Source organism: Anser anser (genome assembly GCF_964211835.1).
Source record: "Anser anser genome assembly, chromosome: 19".
Taxonomy (NCBI): domain Eukaryota; kingdom Metazoa; phylum Chordata; class Aves; order Anseriformes; family Anatidae; genus Anser; species Anser anser.
This window is the reverse complement of record NC_139740.1, coordinates 7,938,017-7,957,833: the sequence shown is the minus strand read 5'-3', so window position 1 is coordinate 7,957,833 and position 19,817 is coordinate 7,938,017. Positions and strand designations below refer to the sequence as shown.

The 19,817-nt window shown below is 49.7% G+C and overlaps 2 protein-coding genes and 1 long non-coding RNA gene across 9 annotated transcripts in view; 2 read left to right on the top strand and 1 right to left on the bottom strand.

Moving 5' to 3' along the window:
- The window catches only part of SAP30BP (SAP30 binding protein), a 30,931-nt gene extending 26,201 nt beyond the window's left edge, over positions 1 to 4,730 (top strand). For both annotated transcript variants that reach the window (XM_083805569.1, XM_083805568.1), the window contains 6 exons: positions 869 to 960; positions 1,426 to 1,486; positions 1,953 to 2,004; positions 2,370 to 2,428; positions 3,669 to 3,753; positions 4,242 to 4,730. In XM_083805569.1, the coding sequence (XP_083661695.1) occupies positions 869 to 960; positions 1,426 to 1,486; positions 1,953 to 2,004; positions 2,370 to 2,428; positions 3,669 to 3,753; positions 4,242 to 4,423 (531 nt within the window). In that variant the 3' untranslated portion in view covers positions 4,424 to 4,730. The remainder of the gene's footprint in view (positions 1 to 868; positions 961 to 1,425; positions 1,487 to 1,952; positions 2,005 to 2,369; positions 2,429 to 3,668; positions 3,754 to 4,241) is intronic.
- The window catches only part of LOC310884163, a 28,926-nt gene extending 16,612 nt beyond the window's left edge, over positions 1 to 12,314 (bottom strand). Inside the window, exons 1-2 of the long non-coding RNA XR_014574062.1 lie at positions 12,174 to 12,314; positions 9,052 to 11,660 (exon numbers count right to left, since the gene is read on the bottom strand). This is a non-coding gene — a long non-coding RNA (uncharacterized lncRNA). The remainder of the gene's footprint in view (positions 1 to 9,051; positions 11,661 to 12,173) is intronic.
- Positions 4,883 to 19,817, top strand: part of ITGB4 (integrin subunit beta 4) — a gene marked incomplete at its 5' end in the record, with an annotated part of 34,808 nt that continues 19,873 nt past the window's right edge. For 2 of the 6 annotated variants that reach the window (XM_083805485.1, XM_083805484.1), the window contains 8 exons: positions 11,810 to 12,603; positions 16,360 to 16,451; positions 16,715 to 16,797; positions 17,328 to 17,429; positions 17,673 to 17,877; positions 18,371 to 18,467; positions 18,814 to 18,985; positions 19,273 to 19,536. In XM_083805485.1, coding sequence (XP_083661611.1) covers positions 12,599 to 12,603; positions 16,360 to 16,451; positions 16,715 to 16,797; positions 17,328 to 17,429; positions 17,673 to 17,877; positions 18,371 to 18,467; positions 18,814 to 18,985; positions 19,273 to 19,536 — 1,020 coding nt within the window. Of the gene's footprint in view, positions 5,795 to 11,807; positions 12,604 to 16,348; positions 16,452 to 16,714; positions 16,798 to 17,327; positions 17,430 to 17,672; positions 17,878 to 18,370; positions 18,468 to 18,813; positions 18,986 to 19,272; positions 19,537 to 19,817 lie in introns of those variants that run through there. The other 4 variants (XM_083805483.1, XM_083805482.1, XM_083805486.1 and 1 more) reach the window with 4 other exon arrangements.

Genomic DNA, 19,817 nt, shown 5'->3' with positions numbered 1-19,817 from the left:
CTCACCTCTGGCATCTTGAAAGACTGAAGTCCTAGCCTTGGATCTTCTGTGAATCCTGCTAGAAGTCTGTGTTCCATCCGAAAGTTTCCACTTCAGCATCACCAGAGTAAAAAATACTCCTAAGGCCTTCTACCTTGCTGAAGAAGCAGGAAAAAATAATCATTGTTATCTTTAAATTGTTCAACCTTCTTGGTAGGTCGACTGCTTGTTTCCCACTTGAGTCAGTTGAGATATCTTTCATATCTTAGGGGCTTGTTGCTTCACAAAGATGTTCTCAGGAGGGATTTAAAGTGCATCATTCCTAAGAGTGTTTGGGTGCTGGCATTCACCACCAGCAATACCTGCTGATCGCATTGTCCAGTGGGCTGGCTTAGTTTTAGTTCTCGAGCAGAATGTGGCCCATCTATCACCCAGGTGTAGCCGTGAGCCTTGACTTCTGCACACTGCAGCCCAGCCGCTAGTCTTCAGGTGCGTGGCAAACTGAAGGGAGGTGGGATGGTCGCTGTATGTTGTGGGAGAACCCTCGTGGAATTCACCTGTCCCTCCTGGAGCAGGCTTCTGCTCCCCTTCTGAGGGCAAGGAGTGCGCACTGCTGCCTCAAATGCAAATCTTTAGTCACTGGAGCCTTCAGAAAGTGCAAAGATCAATTGCTGTACCCACGCAGGTAGTTCATGGAGAAGATGCTGTCAGACCTTAAAGCAGGAAGTGTCTGTACTAACCGATCTGCCTGGCCTTAGGGTAGAGGTGGAATCCTTGCTCAGTGCGAGGTCACTGGTTCAGTTGTCGTGTTTCCACATGTATGCTTTGATAGTCAGCTGGAACACTCATCCTTTTTGTATTGTCTCACCCTGTAATCTTGCTCCCTTAGGATAAAATTCAAAAGCTGTATGAGAGGAAAATAAAAGAGGGCATGGATATGAACTACATCATTCAAAGGAAGAAGGAATTCCGCAACCCCAGGTGAGCTCCCGTCTATTCCTGTGAGGCCAAAGCACCACACAGCAAAGTTCAACAATTTTCCTCTTGGTTGGAGCAGTAGCAGGAACAAGATCCTGAGCAAGAAGTGCTATTGCTTGCAAAATTGAGAAGGGCATAATTTGACAGTAACCAAAATGGTAAAACTCTTCTTTGGTGCTCTGTGAGGCAGCAACTAGGTTAGCATAAGTTAGGTATGTAAATGTACAGGCTTCGGATGAAATATTTTAGAAATTTGTCTGCTCTGGGCGCTGGGAGATTGACCAGAAAGAAGTAGGAAATAATGTGGTTAATGGCATGCTACATCCATCACAGCAAGCACGGCAGGATAGGTGCTGATTTTATCCTTAGTGTAAAGAGGTGACAACCACTTTTTACTAACAAATCTGAAGCACTTCAGTTTAGAAGAGTGAGCGAGCTTCTGAGTAATTTCTGGTCTTCCCTTTGCAGCATCTATGAAAAGCTGATCCAGTTCTGTTCAATTGATGAACTTGGTACAAATTATCCAAAGGTGAGGTGCGATAATTTTGTCTGTCAAGGTGGAAGATGATATAGGGCTGTGAGCTCTTACATCTGGCTTTCTTTACCCTTCTTGTTTAGAGGTCCTGTAAGGAACTTTTGTCTGATCCTCTGTATTGAAGTGAACGTTTTCACGTGGTATTGAGCCTCAGTGCCTCCAACTTCATTTTAATGGCTCTGAATGAAAATTGCTGAAGTGTGTACTCCTGGGGGGAATAGAAGTTGAAGAGCAGAAGAATGTGTATCTTATCCCAGCATCCTTTTAGTTTCAGGGCTGTTTATTCTTCTACAACAGTACATGGACCCATAAAAGAAAATCTGACGTAATCTTTGTGTCACTGGCATACAACAAATAATCAGTAATGAATATCATCAGTGAACAGCAATATATATAATATTTTGAGCTGGGGTTTGCATATATGTGGAAATAGACCTAATGTGGTTTTTTTCATCTTTAGGATATGTTTGATCCTCATGGCTGGTCAGAGGATTCATATTATGAAGCACTAGGTAATTCCAGGATTTTTTTTTTTCCTGTCCTAACTTAGCTCTTTGTGTTTTGTAGTTAATTAACTGCACTGGAGTCTTCACCTTCTTTATAAATGAAAAGTATCACACGCTGCTTTTTAACTACATCATTCTGGTTGGATGTGCTTCAATGTTGTTGATGCTTCATCAGTCTGGAAAGCCCTTTCATTGAAATTAGTTCTTCAATATTTTCATCTTAAATCATTAATTTAGTGCAATAATGCTCTTTTTTGTACACAATTTGAAGTTTTTGATTGTTTGTTATGGGAATTGTGTGAGCGAGATAGTTATGGCTTTTTACTGTTTTACTGTTTCCAGTGTTTCTTGTAACTTCTGTTCTCTCTCAGCAAAAGCCCAGAAGATTGAGATGGACAAATTGGAGAAGGCCAAGAAGGAGCGCACAAAGGTAGCTATTCAAAACCAAAAGAGGATTGAGGTGCAGGGATTTTTTTTTTGTTTCCCTGCTGAATTTCATTTTGTTCCTTTGCTGTTTTTTGTGAACTACATTCTGTACTAATAATTCCCATTTTCCCTAGTTCTTTCTTCTTGCATGTCTTTTTTCCTAGACTGAACAAATAAAGTTGTTTGCCCTTCCTTATAGGTCCATTTATCTAGGCTGCTTATCCCCCTGTTTTTGTTGATGTTTTGTCAGTATTTTTAAGCCAGAGCTCATAAAATGGTATGCAGTAAGACAGATAAAGGCAAGATACTGCATAAAGTACAGCTTTTTTGTCTTAATCTATGACATTTTGCCTGGTGACATAGCCTAGGATAGCTTGATTTCTTCACCATATCTCATTGTGAGACAGTATTTACTTTCTTTTCTCTTTGATACTGCCTTCTTGCTTCTAATTTCCAGAAATGTTGGGCATATTTTAACTTTAACTGGCAGTGTCTGGGCTTGTCACAAAATGTACGTTCTTTTGTATCTCCCCAAAAAAAGAACACAGAGGAGCTTTATATTCCTGTCCCGTAGTGGTGTTGCCTTTTAGCTAGTGGCTGGCATTAGAGAACTGTCTAAAATCAGCGACTGCCTTCTAACCTTGCAGAACGCTCCTCCAATATTCAGTACGTGAAGGTATTTTTTTCTTGCAGTGCATGCTGTATCTTGCTACTTGTTTTGGTTTTTTGCACAGCAACCCAGGTATCTGATTCTTTCCTTGCCCATATCTGCAGTTTTGAAAATATGAGATTGCATGCTGTTGTAGGTCGTGTTGCTAGGTTTCCTGCTATGATGCAGTCGCAGTAAATCATACAGGTAGAGGCTTGTTCTGCATGTTTCTTAAAGAAAAAAGCACAGGGGTTTCTAACTATAAATATACATACTTTAATACCAGGATTTCTCCTTTCTGAGTTGTCAAATTTCTATGCTTATGCCAGTTAACAAACGTTGTCATACCTGGCTTAAGATCTGGGATACAGGGATCCTCAATGATCATGACTACTTCAGCACGCTTTCACCTCAGGACTGCATCTTACTTCCTGCGCGGCAGTGAGCTCTGAGACCAGTGTTTCATGTGGCACTAAAGCTGGTCTTTAAAAACAGAGAGGTGTTGTGGGTTTAAAAAAGAAACACAAACCTATAATATATTAACACGTGATTTTTATCTTCTCCCCTTTCTCTTATTTTTTGTCTCCGTTCCCAGATTGAGTTTGTGACTGGGACTAAGAAGGGTACAACAACAAGTGCTGCCTCTACAACAACCACAACAGCCAGTACCACGGTGGGAGGTAAAGACAAGTTGCAACTGTACTTATTAAGCTGTAGTAAGGCTGGGGTTAATGCTTCCTGGGAACCCTGAAAGCTGCTTGTCGACTGTGTGTATAATACAAGACAATATTTCTTCCAGGGACTAACGGACTAACTTTCCTCTTGCCCGTATATCCCATGGCTGTCCTTCTGCAGTGAAAGCCTGGGGATGGGTTAGATGATGAAGAGGTTTATTAGTGGGTCAGGAAATCCGCTGATGTCTGAACTGTCAGAGTCAACTGTCTCCCATTTTGCTGGAGTTCATGTGTGCAGTTTTACTTTGACCCTTGAGGTATAAAGTCACCTATCCTCCGCAACATTTACTGACAGTGTATGCTGACATTAATGTGAGGGAAAGCTGTCGAGCAAAGCAGTGGTGCTTTAAGAGTTGACAAAACAGGCTGTTATGACAGGATTGGTATGACCTTTAACACAATGCTAATCCTTGTTTGCTTGATCCAACTCACAGATGCACAGAAGAGGAAGAGCAAATGGGACTCAGCCATCCCTGTAACAACGATAGCTCAGCCCACCATCCTCACCACTACTGCAACGCTGCCAGGCGTTGTCACAGTGACAACAAGTGCAAGTGGATCCAAAACTACAGTCATATCAGCTGTTGGCACCATTGTGAAAAAGGCAAAGCAGTGACTAGCATGCTGGGCCTGGATTTTCGGACTGATTGTCATTGAAGCTATTGTTCTCGAAAGGGAGGGGTAGCTTTTGCCTTTGGTAAAAGATGACAAGATTCTTTGAAACAGACCACAGTTCCCATTTGAAAGAATGGGGGCAGGAGCAGGCATGCCAGCTGTGTGCCCACAGGAATGGACCTCTGCCGAAAATGCCTCTGTCTTTTCTTGCTGCAGGAAGAACCAGTCTATGTGTTGTGCTTGGAGGAAGGTTGTATGTAAAGTCAGCTTGTAAAAGTTAGCTTATTAAATTACTGCATTAGGTTCTTATCCTACTTGCGAGTCTGGTGTAAAAAAAAAAAAAAAGTGGTGATGGAATATCATATTACCCCTGTGTATTCCAGGTCATCCTCAAAGGCTGCTGCTTGTGATACGTACCTCCCTCACGTGCACTAATTCAGTTTCAAGGGAAGTAGAGCAGAGACAATTGGTCAGTGTCCATCTTCAAATGTGTAGCAGAGACTTAAGGATCAATCTACATCTCTGAATGTAGGCTCGCTCTTTGTTATAGTACTGACATCTATCTGTACCTGTGTGCATATCTGTGTAGATCTTAGTGATCATGTGTTAAATAGCTGAAATACTGAGGTAACTACTGAAATTGTCACGTTACCATCTATCGGGATGGAGATTTCTATGCAGAAGCCGTAAGCTGTAGAGGTTTGATTTGTGAACTCATTTGTAAAGACCTGTGCAGAAAACTGTTCCATTGCCATGGAGTGAGATTGGACAGCAGATAATCAGAGTACCTGAACTTGACTGTGACATTGTCTTTGTAGAAGTGTTGTGCCCTGGAGTGCACACATGGCAGGGCTTGCTCCACTGTTGTGAAAAAGTATTTTCAGTTGAAATTTTTATTGTATAAATCTTCTTACTTGTGTTGCAAAAAGTTATTATAAAAATGGAAAGTCTTTAAAAAAAAAAAAGTGTCATTCATGTGTTTGCATTTCTCATCTCGGTGATGGAGAATAAATTATCCACTTGTTACACCTTAGGTTACAGATAGCATTAGGCAAGTATGTCATGATTCCATGAGAGATGGGATGGTGTCACATTACTGATTTTTTTTTTGAAATATCAAACACTAGAGGAAAAAAATGGGGCATTAAAATTATTTTAATTGGAGATGCTCTTGTTATAGAGGATGTCCTGAAATAGCTGGTAACTCAGCTGCTCTTAATGGTATTTTTTCCACATCTGCTCCAGCACCTTAAACTTCAAGTTACCTTCAAGTACTAGCAGCTGTGTTTTTCTTTAAAACCTCTATCTACAGAGGCTAGTCACCTAAAGAGGAGCTCAGCAGCAAATGAAGCATTTTGCTTGCTGTTTTGAGGTAAGTGGGATAACTTGAATGGTTCTGTCTGTTTATAGAAAAAGGTGCTAATGTGGATTTATTTTCTTTGCAGTGGTCACTCCATATTATTTTAATAAGTCTTTAATTCTTATACCATGACTTCTCAGATTTGGAAGTTCTACAGTTTTCTACTCTTTTAAGTTAATTTTAAGTTAAATTCCTACTTAAAGCCTGTTTTTTTTTTCCTAATGCATAAGCAGTGATAGAAGATAAGGTTGCTACATCTGTAGAAGTGTAAGGTTCTTAGGATTCAATGTTGCTTTTTCAGGTTTTTATATACCTTATGTCACTCCTGATTTAAATCTTGCATTTATGGAGACTTAAAGATAAATAAGAGTCTTCTCTCTTGGGACTCAGAGTACTCTACAGAGGCTGGCATTTTCCACCTCAGCTGTTGAAGGTGTTTCTTCCTTTGTCTTGAGGAGAGTTTATAGTTTTTGGGTGTTTCTTTTAAGGGCCAAGGATTTACTTTTGGTGGGAAATACAAGCCACCAGATAGCTTTGCAGTCTTGTAAAGTCTTCTGTCTAGAATATCTTGTACAATTCCAGCCTATTTAAAACCTGTATGGTTTAAACATTTTAAAGTTCTGCTGAACAGCATGTGGATGAAGAAACAGCAGTAAAAAAAAAAAAAGATGGGCCCCAGCTGCTGCAGTTTTTCAGACTATAGATTAATGGCAAACTGGGCACCAGACCGATCACTGCAATTAGTTTAATCCTATGAATAGGAGTGGGAGGTGTGCCTGGGCTTCTACAACAACAAACACTCCTCTAATGAATGTCCATAATATGTATGCTGTGAGCAAGTCTGTCTGAAGCTGGGTGAGATTAAATATCTTGCTGGGGTGTGTTCCCATACCCAAAGTGCAGCCTAGTACCATAGGTACCAGCCACTCTTGTGCATCCATTCTTCCCTAATAACTGTAACTGGTGGTAAACACAAAGTTGGAGAGTCTGAGACTACGTTGATGTACCTGACCTTGCAGATTAAGCCTAAACACGAATGTAAACTTTAATGGAAAAGACTTTTTCTATAACAAGTGGTTATCTTTTGCCTAAGGCCTTACAGGTCCTTGTAATGTTGAATCAGGAATCAGAAGTGGTTGCTGTTTCCTGACAGACAAAAAAAAAAAAAAAACCACCTTGCAGATGCAATCTTTTTTAGACTGCTTACACTACTGTGATGTGAAACTTGTTCCTGATTTTTTTCTTATGTTTGCTTTCTCAATTTCATTAGTAATTTGGAAAAACTGTATTCCTTGCAAGTAAACAACTGAATCTAACTGATAATGCAGTAAAAGTCATTCTTGATCCTAACCTGAAATAACTGTGCTAGATGACTTAGCTTGATTACAGGGAAATATTATTCACCTAGTTGAACATGTCAGCACTTGTATCTCTGTATGCTGTACCATATCAGGAAAAGTAGTCGGGGAAAGCGTGTGAATTTCTTTCTGAAAGTCGCTACTAGGTACCAGCATGCAGCTCTGCATGCACCAAGGGAATACGTTTGCAGGAGGAGGAGGACTTCAGAGAAAAAGCGTTGTCAGCTGCTGTGAATTTGAAGCTGGGCTCCAGCCTCTTTCTTGGCACCTGATACAAGGCAAATGCTGAAGTGTTTGGGGGGATGAATCATTTAACTACAGAAGCTACCGAACATTGTTTAAGTGCAAGTATCTTATTCATATCTGACATCCTGGCACCCCACCCTTCCTCTTTCCATGCACCCTCTTCCTTCATGCTCTGTTGTTCCAGACTTCTGGCTTTCTTTGCGTGCTTTGTGGTCAGAGCTGCTCGTTTCACTCCCACCTTGCCGAGGCAGGCGGGGACTGACAATGCCCTACAAATGCTCAATAGTAGGACTTGATATTCCTGAAAAGGTTAACGAAGAGACTTCCTAAACCTAGCTCCTGGGTAGTGCTGAGGCGAGCTGCACAGAGGTGGCAGGGAGGCAGGCACCTGGAGCAACAGTTCTCAAACTCCTCAAGTACCCAGCTCTGCAAGAGATCTGGCAGCTCGATCTCATGATTTAGTGTTTGTTATCTGCAGTAGAGAAAGCTAACTTGAAGCGTGAATGGCTTTTTTTTCCCCTCCTCTCTCCTTTCCAAAAAGCTGAGGTAGAAATGCCAACCATTGTATAACAACCTTCCAGCTCTTACAATAGCTCGTTGCTCTTGTTTATCCTGCGTGCTACTATCGGAAGTAATATACAGACACAGTTTGGAAAACACAGTTCTAGGAAAAAAAAAAAAACTCTGCTGTTTCTGAGGATAGGGCATACAGGTTGGTAGCTTGCACTCAGCTGTGGTCAGCCAGTGGATGAAAAAGGTGGAGGGAGCTTCAGGTGTGCAGATGTCCTGGCAAAAACACTCTTCTTTCCTGGCCTCTGACAGCCACTGTCTTAAGTCCTAAAACAGGAGCTTCAACTGATTTCCTTGTTATAAATCTGTGCTCATACCAAACACCACAGTGGCTGTGTCGCTGCTGCTGATCTCCAGAGGGCTGAAGAGACCTGCTGGAGTGTTTAAAGGTGTTTTAAACGGCTGTGAGCCGTGTCTGAGCTCCCCTAAAGCAAACTTACAACTTACATGGCTAAAAGGTTCTTTATGCTGCTTCAATAATTATTGCTCAGGCTGTGCTTCCAACTACTCAAAGTCTTGCTTCTTCTCCCCGAAGGAGACTAATCAAACCCAGGAGAGTAAATCTGGTCCCACTCTCATTACTCCTCCTGAGAACTAAAGGCTAAAGCTCCTAGAAAACCACAGGTCTTCTCCTTACCGCCTTTAAGCACAGGTATTTCCCAGCCTGAGTGGGTTTCTTAGCTGAAACTCCACGCTGGTGTCTGCCTGCCATGCCGGGCTGCTCTGAGGAGGGAGGAGATCTCCTGTGGCCAAGTCCTTCCTGGCAGGCTTGGTTCTGCTTTCACCCTCCCTTCTGAAACCTTTTCTCCCACCTCCGTGCCCCGAGGTGTCGATTTTCTTTCCTCTTTGCTTATTGTGATTTAAAGACCCGTCCTCCTTTGATGCTGTTGTGGGGAGGGATTTTGTTAAGGATTTGCTTTGGTTTGTGTCTGGCTTGGTGCTAACTGAAGGAGCAGGTGGGGAGGGGCAGCCCTTGCCAGCCCCACCTCGAAATAAAATGCGAGCACCTGAAGCTATGTTTTAGTTGGACTGCTGCTGTGCTGTCTGTTTTAAGAGAGTTATTTACTGAGGCTTAAAAAAAAAAAAAGTTCTTACCAAGGCTTTGGGCTATGCCAGAGCTTTGCCGAGGATCCAGTTGGTGCGAGCAGTGCGGAGGTGAAGGCTTCAGCAGGCGCCCAGCCAGCCGCCACCTGCACGAGCTCCTTTCCAGCTCTGCATCAGTGCAGGGGAGAGGGAAAAACACATGCACACACACACGCACACACATGTAGCTTTCTGCAAAGCCCCCTCGAATAGCTGGCCTTTGCAGTGTGCCCAGGCAGTTCCCAAAGAAGCACGGGCTGCTCGTTCCCATAAAGTAGTGAATCGGGGAGAGCACGGGGCTCTGAGCTTCGGAGATGTTTTTCAGCAGGGCGCTCTCTAACAGTAAAATCAATACACTGCTGTTGAGAAGCAAGTCTCCTTTTCCAAAGTCTCCTTTTCCCTTTGGTGACCGTTTACGCCAGCGTCCAGTGTTTAGGCATCACTTTTGCAGCCCAGTTTCCCACCTCTTAGCCTTGTCGTGCACCACTGTTCCTCTTAGCGTTTATATTCGGCTTCCTTCCTTTTGTTCCAAGTGAGCGCCATGGACACTGGCAGCTCCCAACATTTAAGCCTTTGTTTATTTGAAACCAGTCTTTGGCTGAGGCTGGGCTCGTGCCTTCGGTTGCCAGTAAACAGCGAAGCATCAGGATTTCACAAGAAAAGGTTTTGCCTTTTCACGTAGAAAGGCGTCTGTCTGTCTGTCCTCCACCATGTTCGTGTGAGCCAGCGTTAGGAAGCAAACAAAGCCGTGGGCCTGCCTGTCAGAGCAGTGCTACGAGGTGGTCGCTGGTGCTTCTCACCCCTCCTCATCGCACAGCCTGTTGCAGCCCTGGTGTAACGTGACAAAAGGTGACCGTCCCTCCTCGCTCCTGGTTGGTGCTGGCTGGCTCCTTCCAGCACCTCACCCACACATTGCTGTCTTGCACAGCGCCAGCCAACGCAAACTGGGAGAAAAGGAGAAATCCCAAGGAATCTTTCAAATGTAACGTTGGGGTGTTTTCAGCCTTGGGCTGCAGGACGAGGTGCCAGAGTGGAGGGCTTTCTCCGTGTGGATGTCGCCATTGTCCCAGGCTGAAGTTTTGTCCGGGATCCTTTACCTCTTGTGTTGCGGCAGCTCACTTACCTCTTGCTGCCTGTATATCCTGGGGGAAATGGGTGTCTGGTGCTCAGCACAGAGATTTCCCTTTACGTACGTGTTTATGAGAGGGGGCATCCATTGCACAACAGAGGACATGCAGAGTGAAGGCTGTCCTAGGGAAAAGGCTGAGGAAGAACACCTGGGAGGATTTCACCCTGTGCTTTTAATTACCTAGATAATTATATTAAGCCTACTTTAGTGTAATAAATTACTTGCACGCTAATAATACTATTAAGCATTCCTTAGATTGCCAGATAGTCTAAAGGATATTGCCAATACAGTGAAAAGGATAGCATTGCTATCAAGAAAAACGCCCATTTTTCTTTTATCAGTGCATGTGTGTGTGTTGGTATAGAATTCAGAAAGGCAGTGAATGTGTTTCAGCAGTAGGATGTTGGATGTTACTGCTCGATGGATCTGGAGAAGGCCCCAGAGCTGCCTCTGGGTGCACTGTGGTAGCAGGACAGGGAGAAGAAAGGTTCTGTACAAGACAGAATTAACCCTAAAACCACTTGTAATTATCACCGATCGGCACTTGGACTGGTAGTCCCGGCAGGGAGATAAATAATCTAGTGGGAGCTATAAAAATGGCTGTCAATGGCTCCCGAGACTCTTTCCAGGAGCCAGCGTGAGCATCCTCTGTCTTGGGTGCAGAAAGGAGGCTGGTCAGAAAGAAAGGACAGAGGGGATCATGGTGGAAGTCAACTGCTTCTCTGGGGAGCATCAGGGAGGTTCCCCAGCTCCTGTTGGGGAATCATTGCTAAAATACATTTTTTAGTAGTATATTTCTTGCTTGGAGCCCAAATTGCATGTTTTACCTCAGTGCCTGGCAGCATGGCTTACCGCAGCACAAAGGGAGGAGAAGGGCAGAGGCTGCCAGGAGCTGGGCACAGCTGGTGGACGGGACCAGAGAGCCAGGGGCTGCGAGCAGACACGTCTGCTGCCCTCCAGCCTCAGGACGCAAACCCAGCTTTCCTCTACATGCAACAGCATAAACCTGTGCCGCTGCTCCCGTGGCTCCCCCAGCCTCACCGGGACTGATCTGCCCCCTGCCATCGGCTGCTTCCATTTCTGAAGCATCAGAGCCCCACCTGTGGTGTTGCAGCGAATGTTTGTTGTGGTTCCAAACAAAGCAAGCGAAAGCAAAACCCTTAATCTGCAGATTTATTTGTTTTAATCCGGGGAATGGCATCTCCAAAAGGGCGAGATTAATGGTGAGATTGCAAAGCTGAGCACTCAGAAACTGGGCAATAGCAGAGTTAAGCTGCCTGTGCCACCCGCGGTTGCCCCCCTGCCCGTTTCCTGTTTGCTGTGATTTTTCATGGAGCGAGCACATCCTCCTTTTTTCCTGGGGATTAATCCATTTGCTCATATTTACTCAAGCTTCATATTTCTTGCAGCGAAAGGAATCCGGTTCCTTGCTTTCGTTTCATTAGATGCTCAGTCACTGTCGTTGCGGAGTCAACCAGCAGCCACCGTGATGCTGTGTTAAAAATGAGAGGCCCGAAGCGCCCCGCTAATATTTTTAACCTCCAAGACAGACAGGAAACATCAGACTTATGACTGGGATCAGCTTTTTTTTTTTTTTTTTTTTTTGCCTGTCCTTTGCTATTGTTGGTAGTGAAGTCAAAGGGGACGCAGCTTGCAGTGTGATCGGGGAGCTAGCGCGTAGCCTCTGCCCTGGTCCTGTGCGCTCAGCACCAAGCAGGGCTGCTGCACAGGTCAGCTCTGAGCCCCGAGAGACCCCAGCCCCTAAATCAAAAGGCAGCTGTGGGGCAGAGAAAGCCTTCCCTGGGGCTGGCAGTGCGGCCAGGCTCCGTGCCCGCTGCCTGCTCAGCCCTTTTCCTGCAGGATGGTGCTGGTGCGCACGGGAGGGAGGGTCCGGGGCGGCTGCACGGGCTGTGCCTGCCCGTACAGGTGTGCGAGACGCGGAGGAATGCCAACCACTGAGTCACGGCCCCCCTCCCGCCCCAGCTGGGATAAAGCTCGTCCTCACCTGGGCACGGATCTCACTAGCGCGGCTCCCAACTCCGCTCCCCCCTCCCCAGCCTCTCCACGGGCACCCCCGGGACCAAGGGGCGGCAGCGAGGGGAGAACAAAGCCAATTTTTCGGCTGGGGGGGGGCACAGGAATCCCAGCAGAGGTATGTCAGCCCGCCGGCTGCCTGCCCTCCCCGCAGGACTGGAAGTTGACGTTTAACCGGAAAGAGAAAGGGGACAGAAAATAGAGAGGAGGGAATTAAAAAAAAAAAAAAAAAAAAAAAGAAAGAAAGAAAGAAAAGGCCAAGCCTGGAGCTCAACTGGTGGCAGCGGAGCAGCAAGCTCTCCCCTTGCCTTCGGAAGAATTTCTTGGCTTGCTGTGTGGGTGCCTGTTATTTGGATTGTGGCAGAGGATTTGGACGTTGAGTCAGCTCCAGCGCTAATGAGGTTTGTGGAATTAATTCATCTGCGCTCTGTATTGTCAGGCTTGTTTTAATTTTGCCGTGCTGATTAACTTGGGGGGCTAATGAAGGTACAGGGCTTGCTGCACAGGGAGGTAGGCGCAGAGCAGAGCTGGGTGGGCTCAGCTGCGTGTGTGCCTGTTTTCCCTTTTTCATCCAGGTTTAGTTACGTGCTTTCTCCTGCCTTTTTGCTGGAAACGGCAGCACTCGTGCCTGAGCAGCTTTACTTTGCAGAGCCGTGCAGGGCGCTTTTCCTTTCCCAAATTACTCGGTTGAACGAAGCTGCCTGGAGGTGTTGTGCCCATGTCGCGGGGCGGAGGGACAGCAAAGAGCCTGCAGGGAGCAGGTTGTTGCCATCACTTTTTGGAGACGATTTGTGAGAGGTTACAAAGATGACCTTCTCTCCCTCTGCCTGCCCCGTTTCCAGGAGAAAAGCCAGTGGTGCCGTGGAGCTGGCACCTGGGGCACAGCTCCTGGGCTGGCACAGCCCCCAGGGGACACAGAGGCTATTTTGCAAAACAGGTCACTGGGTGCAAACCCCATGAAACGTGGGAGCTGTTTGGAGCAAGGGGAAGGGGGTGATCCGGAAAGAAAAAGGCCGAGTATGAGTTGGGGTCAGGCTGGTTTTTTTGCAGAGCTGCAAATGCTGGTGTGTTTTCTAGCTGATGAATCTGAAATTTGGAGCGTGGAGACTCCCAGCTGCAGGGGCTCACCTGGAGAGGGAGAAGTAAAAGTTTTTGCTGAAACTAAACAAAATCAAAGGCAAACGTTTTGCGGTGTTTAAACAACGCTTTGATTTGTGAGTCGGGTTTCTGGTGCTTTTCTGGGGGTCTATCCTGATCATTTCCAAGTTTTCTGAGGTCGGTGCCTCCGTGTGTGCCACGAAGGGAGCAGCCCGGGGCGGGGAGTGCCGGTGAATTCCAGCACCGATCCGTGCACCCGCAGCCCTGCCCCGGCCGGGAGAGCTGCTCCCTGCGGGGGACACCCTGCTGCCCCTTGGCTTTGCCTTCATTGCTGATAGCTCTCCCTCGGAGCCTGAGCCCCATGCTGAGGCTGACAGCGGTCCCCAGCCCCCTGCCCGCCCCAGCAGGCTGCAGGGTTTCCCCTGGCGCAGGGGGTGGATGCTCCTGCAGAGGCTTCCCACCCAGCGAGGCGTCCGTCCCCTGCTCCATGGCACAGAGTCCTGCTGCAGCCCCGGCAGGACGGCGGGGATGTGACCACAGAGGGAGGACAGGCTGCGCCGGGGGTCCCCAGCACCGTGTCCCGCGTCCCCTGGGCTGCTTCGATGCTGGGTTAGGTCCCTGCGTGCTCCAGCACCTCTGGCTGCGGGAGCAGAGGACTGATGTGTCCCAATGTGTATCAGGATGCACAGCAGGGAGGAAGGGATTTTCGGATGCTTGGACACCCCGAGGCTGCTGTCCCCAAAGGGGGAGTGAGCCGACAGCCCCATCCCAAAGGCAGTGAGCTGCTGGTGTTTTGTGGGTCTGAATGCAAGGAAAGGCTGCTGTGTCCGTCCCAGCCTTGAAGGCTGCGTGGTTGAAGGTGGGGACACAGATGGGATTTGGGCTTTCATATCTCCATGTCCCCGTCCTGCCCTCCTGCCATGGCACATCTGCCCCCATTCCTTGATCCCTGTCCCCCATCCACCCCAGGGCAGAGCCTCGTCCTACGCAGCACCAAGCTGCTGGGGGGACACGGGGACAAAGCTCTGCTGCTGCAACCTGTCCCCTGCCTCGTTGCTCCAGTGGTTTCTCTAGAGAAGCTCCTCCTTGTTCAGGGATGAGTGATCCAGGGGTTCCCAGGTGCTTTCCAGAGCTGTTTTGTTGACTGCCAAGGCAGAGATGGAGGCTGGGAGGAGAGGAAGAAGAACAGGGGGAGATGTGTGGCCTGGGAGGGGTGGGATGTTTTTGTGCCGCTGGGAGCTGCTCTACTTCGTCACCTGGTTTTGCACAACTGGACGGGTTTTTTGTTGTTGTTTTTGTAATGAAAATCCAACCAAACTGCAGCACTTTTCCAAAGCAAAGTGACGTTTTCCCTTCCGGAGGAAATTTTTGAGATCGAGGGACGGCTGTTGGCGTGTTTTTACACCAAGCATGGCCACTCCCGTAGCTGGCAGCTAGGCTCTGTGATGTCCTAGAGCCACCAACGCCCTTGGTTGATTTCAGCCCCACCAAATACTTCAAAGTCTGCGGCTCACGGGTATCAGAACATCAATATCAACCTGAGTTTTATAGCCTCTTATCTCAGCACTTGAAAAGACGTGACAGCAGCTGGTGTGTCCAAGGCCCAGGGTGTGCCGGGCCATCCCCTGGTGACTCCTTCTGGACCCGTGGTTGGGAAAGGAACCGGATCTGTGCTTTGAGGCTGCCTCGGGTCTGAGCTAAGTGCTCCTGCCCCCGAATCAGGGCAGGGGCTGGTGTCCCCAGCAGGGACGCCTTCCTGAAATTTCCTTATTTTCCACATTTCAGCCACGGGGCGTGTATTTGTCGTTGTGTGATAAGCCACTGAGCCAAGCTGACGAGATAAATGAGTCACCCGCATCTTGTCCCGTATCAGCCGTGTCCCCAGATACTGCGGGAATAAGGTGCAAGCCCCCAGGGAGGCAACTCCTGGCTCAGCACTGCGTGTGCTCGAGACCTGGCCACGGTGACTTCTGCAAACACACAGCCTGGTGCAGTCAGTGTATTCCCAAGGGTTTGGTGACCACGTATGATCCCCACCCAGTGATATTTGAGCTGCTCTTCCCAGTAACTTCCCAGGGCTCTGGATCAGCACCTAACTGACCAAGCGACAGGGCTGTGCTCTGGGTTTCCCTCTGGGAGCTCAGACATCCTCAGCTATTCCCGTTATCCTTGAAGGTCCCTGTTTTCAGGGCTTTTCAAGGCATTTCTGTTTTGTTTTGTAGAATCAGGGATTATGTAGCACAGCAAGAAGCTATGAAACTGTTTGTATCTGATATTCCACGCTTGCATCTTCCAGAAAGATGCTTTACAAATATCTTTATGCCAGAGACTTTTCCTCGACTGTTCTCTTTGCCTTGCCATGGTGCCAGAGCTGGCACAGCAGCTGCAGAGCTCGAGTTCCAGCCCTGTCTCTCCTGTTTACCGCCTCTGACCGCAGACTTCTGGGCAGCACTGGTCGCTCTGCCAGCCAGGTAATCCATCACGTGTGGAGGCAAGGAGAACAGTTTATTCTGTCTGGGTTTTGGCCTCCGGATCTGCACAAGGGGTCTTGGAGCTGCTGGGCTCTGAAGACCACGAAGTCTTTCAACAGCTCCAGGCAGGCCAGAGCTCCAGGTCTGGCGTTCCCAAAGCCTCACCCTCTGTTTGTTGTGTGCCCGTTCTGGAAACTCTTAGTGCCATAGGAAATAGCTGGAGGGAGGGCCCTGCTCTGCTTTTGGGGTGCAGGCGCCTTTGATCTCCTCCTCCCCAGCCCGAGCAAGGCCTCGACCCGGTCGGTCGCTGCTCTCACGTGCGGAGGGTGCTGGGCTCCAGCTGGCTGCGGCGCGGCAGCCGCCCTGCCCCAGCGCCTGGGGACTTTGAGCCTCTCGCACAAGCCCGCATGGAGCAGGAGCCGCTCTCGGTTTTGATTTCGTGCTCTGCCCTGCTGAGACGAGAGATTGCGGCCGGGCTCCGGCTCTCCAGGGCACACGGGGCCATCCCACCGCATCTGTCCTCCTCCGGGGCTGTTTTCCCTGCCAAGCCCTCGGACCCTCGCGATTTCAGCGTGCCATGTGTTTCAGGAGGAAGAGGATGGCTGCCCTGCCGAGGGCGTGTGCCGGGCTGCTGCTGCTGTCCCTGCTCTGCACCACCACCCTCTGCCAAAGGAGCAAAAGTGAGTGCAGCCTTTGTACGTCTGCCCTCGACCTCTGCTTGGTGCTGCCCCATGGGACCACGCGAGTCCCCATGGGCTGTGCCGCATGCTTTTCCTCCTGTCTGCTGTCCCCCCAGTGCTTGGGTCTCCTCTCTTGCAAACCCCGCTGCTGTTTTTTTGCTATTTTCTGCTAAACAACCCACCAGAACCTCCGCTGGCTCCCCCAGGGATGGGGGCAGCCCTTCCACCGCTCACCCATTTTTTTCCTGCGTTCTCCCCCCCAGATAACCGCTGTGTGCAGAGCCGGGCAAAGAGCTGCTCTGAGTGCATCCGAGTGGACAAGGAGTGCTCCTTCTGCACCGAAGAGGTGAGACCTGGCAGGGGACACTGGGGCTCTGCTTCCAGGCTGGTTTCATGCCCTGCATCCCACCACCACTGGGCAAAACCCAGGAAAGGAACCCAAGAGCGGAGCCAGCTCCCAGCTCCAGCTTCTCCAGACCAAAAGCTCACAGACATGGATTTCCCTTGGCTCAGGCACTGGCAAGCAGGGAGGAGGGAGAGTCTGGGGCAAACTTCCAGAATACAGGGATTTATCAGAAAATGCCTGTTGGCCAGGCCTGCAGCTCTCCGTGGGGAGGAGTGCCCGAGGGACGGAGGGAGAGTCTTGTCCCAGACAGCCCAGTGACTTGCTGGTGCTCAAATTCCCCTTGAGCCAGAGGACATTGGCACTGTTGGATGAGATTCATCCCCATCTCCCTGTCCCTCTGCTGCTTGCAAGGGCTCTCTGGAGCCAATCACCTCGGCAGGGACCCTGCTATCTTCACAAGCTCCGTGCCCTCCCTGTGGGGAGGATTTGCTGGTTTTGGTGCTCCTAATGCTGCTCTCACCCCGTTGCAGAGCTTCGACGAGCCCCGCTGCGACCTGCGGGAGAACCTGCTGCGCTACGGCTGCAGGGAGGCCAGCATCGTCTACATGAGGGGCGAGATGCGGACGGAGCAGGTGGGTGCTGGGCGGCACTGCTGCCTCGGCTCCTCCCGTGGGGCCCCACCATCCCCAGCCTCTTTCCTATATAATCTCCTGCAGGAAAAATGCAAGATCCAGACCATTTTTTTTATGTAGGGTCTACTCAAAATCAGCTCCCTCCCACCTGTCCCAGCCCTTTGACTTCCCCTCCTGGCCTTCCCCTAATTGCACCCTCCTGGGAGCTGGTGTCCGTCCCCTCACACCGCTCTCCCCTCGCAGAACATCAGCATCAACACGCGCCTGCAGAGGACCCAGGTGGCCCCCCAGGGCATGTTCATGCGGTTGCGGGCTGGGGAGGAGATGAGCTTCAACATGGACGTCTTCCAGCCCCTGGAGAGCCCCGTGGATCTCTACATCCTCATGGACTTCTCCTACTCTATGTCCGATGACCTGGACAACCTTAAAAGCATGGGCCACAACCTAGGTGAGATGAGAGCTGGGTGAAGCAGGGAGATGGGTCTTGTGCCCGTGAAGGGGGGCAGCTCGCTCCTGCCTGCAGCCCCAAATCCTTTGTCGGCAAAGGACTGAGAGGTGCCTGCATTAATTAGACTATAATTGTGCCTGCCCTGTGCAGCTTGGTGGGGGGCTGTCCCTCCTGGCCCTGCAGAGACCTTCGTGTGTCCTCCCAGTGTGGGACTGCTGTCCTGCAGGGCTGTCCTGTGCGGTCCTTTGGCATCCTGACCCTGCCGGTGGGGCTTGTGCTGTTGCAGAAGCCTCAGTCTTGGCAAGGAGCTCCCAAATGTGACATAGCTTACTACCCAAAAAAGACGAGCCCTAAGCCTAAAGAGCTTTAAAGCTGACAGTCTGGGAGTTTTAGCTAAGACACAACCAGCCAGGAAGATGCTAGGAAAGGACACCCTGGAGCAGCAGCCTGGTGGGCGTCTCCTTATTCACGTCCCTTCTTCCCTCCCTCCCAGCCGACTTCCTGCAAGCCCTGACCTCCAACTACACCATCGGCTTCGGCAAGTTTGTGGACAAAGTCTCGTCCCCGCAGACAGACATGAGGCCTGAGAAGTGAGTGGGGCTGAGGGGTCCCTGGGGGCAGTGAGGGGAGGGCAGGGGTCCCCTTGTGCTTCTCTGTGGTTTTCTCCATCTGTAGTGCCAGAGCCTCTGTCCATCTTTCTCCTGCTCTGCCATGACAGGTTGCATGGCTTTCCTCTGCCTCCACCTCCTCCTCTTCTGCTTGGTGTCCGCCCAAATGCTCTCCCACCCTTCCCCTCCTTGTGGCCATGCAGCTGGGGGGCAGCAAGCAGCTTCGTGAGGTCCCCAAAGCGAGGAGAGGTTGAGACTTTCACTCCTCCGGCCACTGGGCAAGCAGCGCTTTGCTGGAGCATCCCTTTGCTCTCCTGCTCTCTCCTAGGCTTCGCGAGCCCTGGAACAACGCCGACTCCCCCTTCTCCTTCAAAAACGTCATCCGCCTGACCAGCAACATCAACTACTTCAGCCAGGAGCTCAGGAAGGAGCGCATCTCTGGCAACCTGGATGCCCCCGAGGGTGGCTTTGATGCCATCCTGCAGACAGCTGTGTGCAAGGTGAGGGGCTGGGGGCATGGGGAACGAATGGGGCGGGGGTCTGGTCTTAATGAGCCCTTCTGGGTAATGAGGGAAAGAGAAGCAGCATGGGGACATCCCATGCATTGGGGTGCTGCTGGGGGAGGCAGAGAACTGCTGGCTGGCATTGCTGGGGCCACGTAGCTGGTTGTGTTTGCTGCCAGGTGGAGGTGATGCCGTGTCCCTGGGGTTTTCCGAATCCTGACCTGCCAACATGCGGCGGTTTGGGCTCAGAGATAATGGTCTCTTCTCCCCATCCATGGCTGTAGGATAAAATCGGCTGGAGGAAGGACAGCACGCACCTGCTCGTGTTCTCCACCGAGTCTGCCTTTCACTACGAAGCTGACGGCACCAATGTCCTGGCAGGGATCCTAGCAAGGAACGACGAGAAGTGTCACCTGGACTCCAGGGGCACCTACGTGTATGACACCAAGCAGGACTATCCGTCGGTGCCCACCCTGGTGCGCCTGCTGGGCCAGCACAACATCATCCCCATCTTTGCTGTCACCAACCACTCCTACAGCTACTACGAGGTGAGGAGACCCCGGCGGTGGGGGAGCTGTGGGGGCTCACCCGTCCTCCAGGACCATCGCTCCTCTGCCTGCAGCTCAGCTGTCAGGAGAAAATGTTCTCTCATCTCTGGTCCCCACGTGCTAAACCGATGCCCTGGCAATTCAGGAGTGTGCTGTGGCACTTGGGGTCTGCTCTGGGGTGTGGGAGGTCCCACGGTGTCTTGCTTGGGGTGCAGGAGGCTGAGCTTCTGGAGGTCTCCTCATTTTGGTGGCTGCTTCGTGTAAAGCAGTGCGGGGAGAGC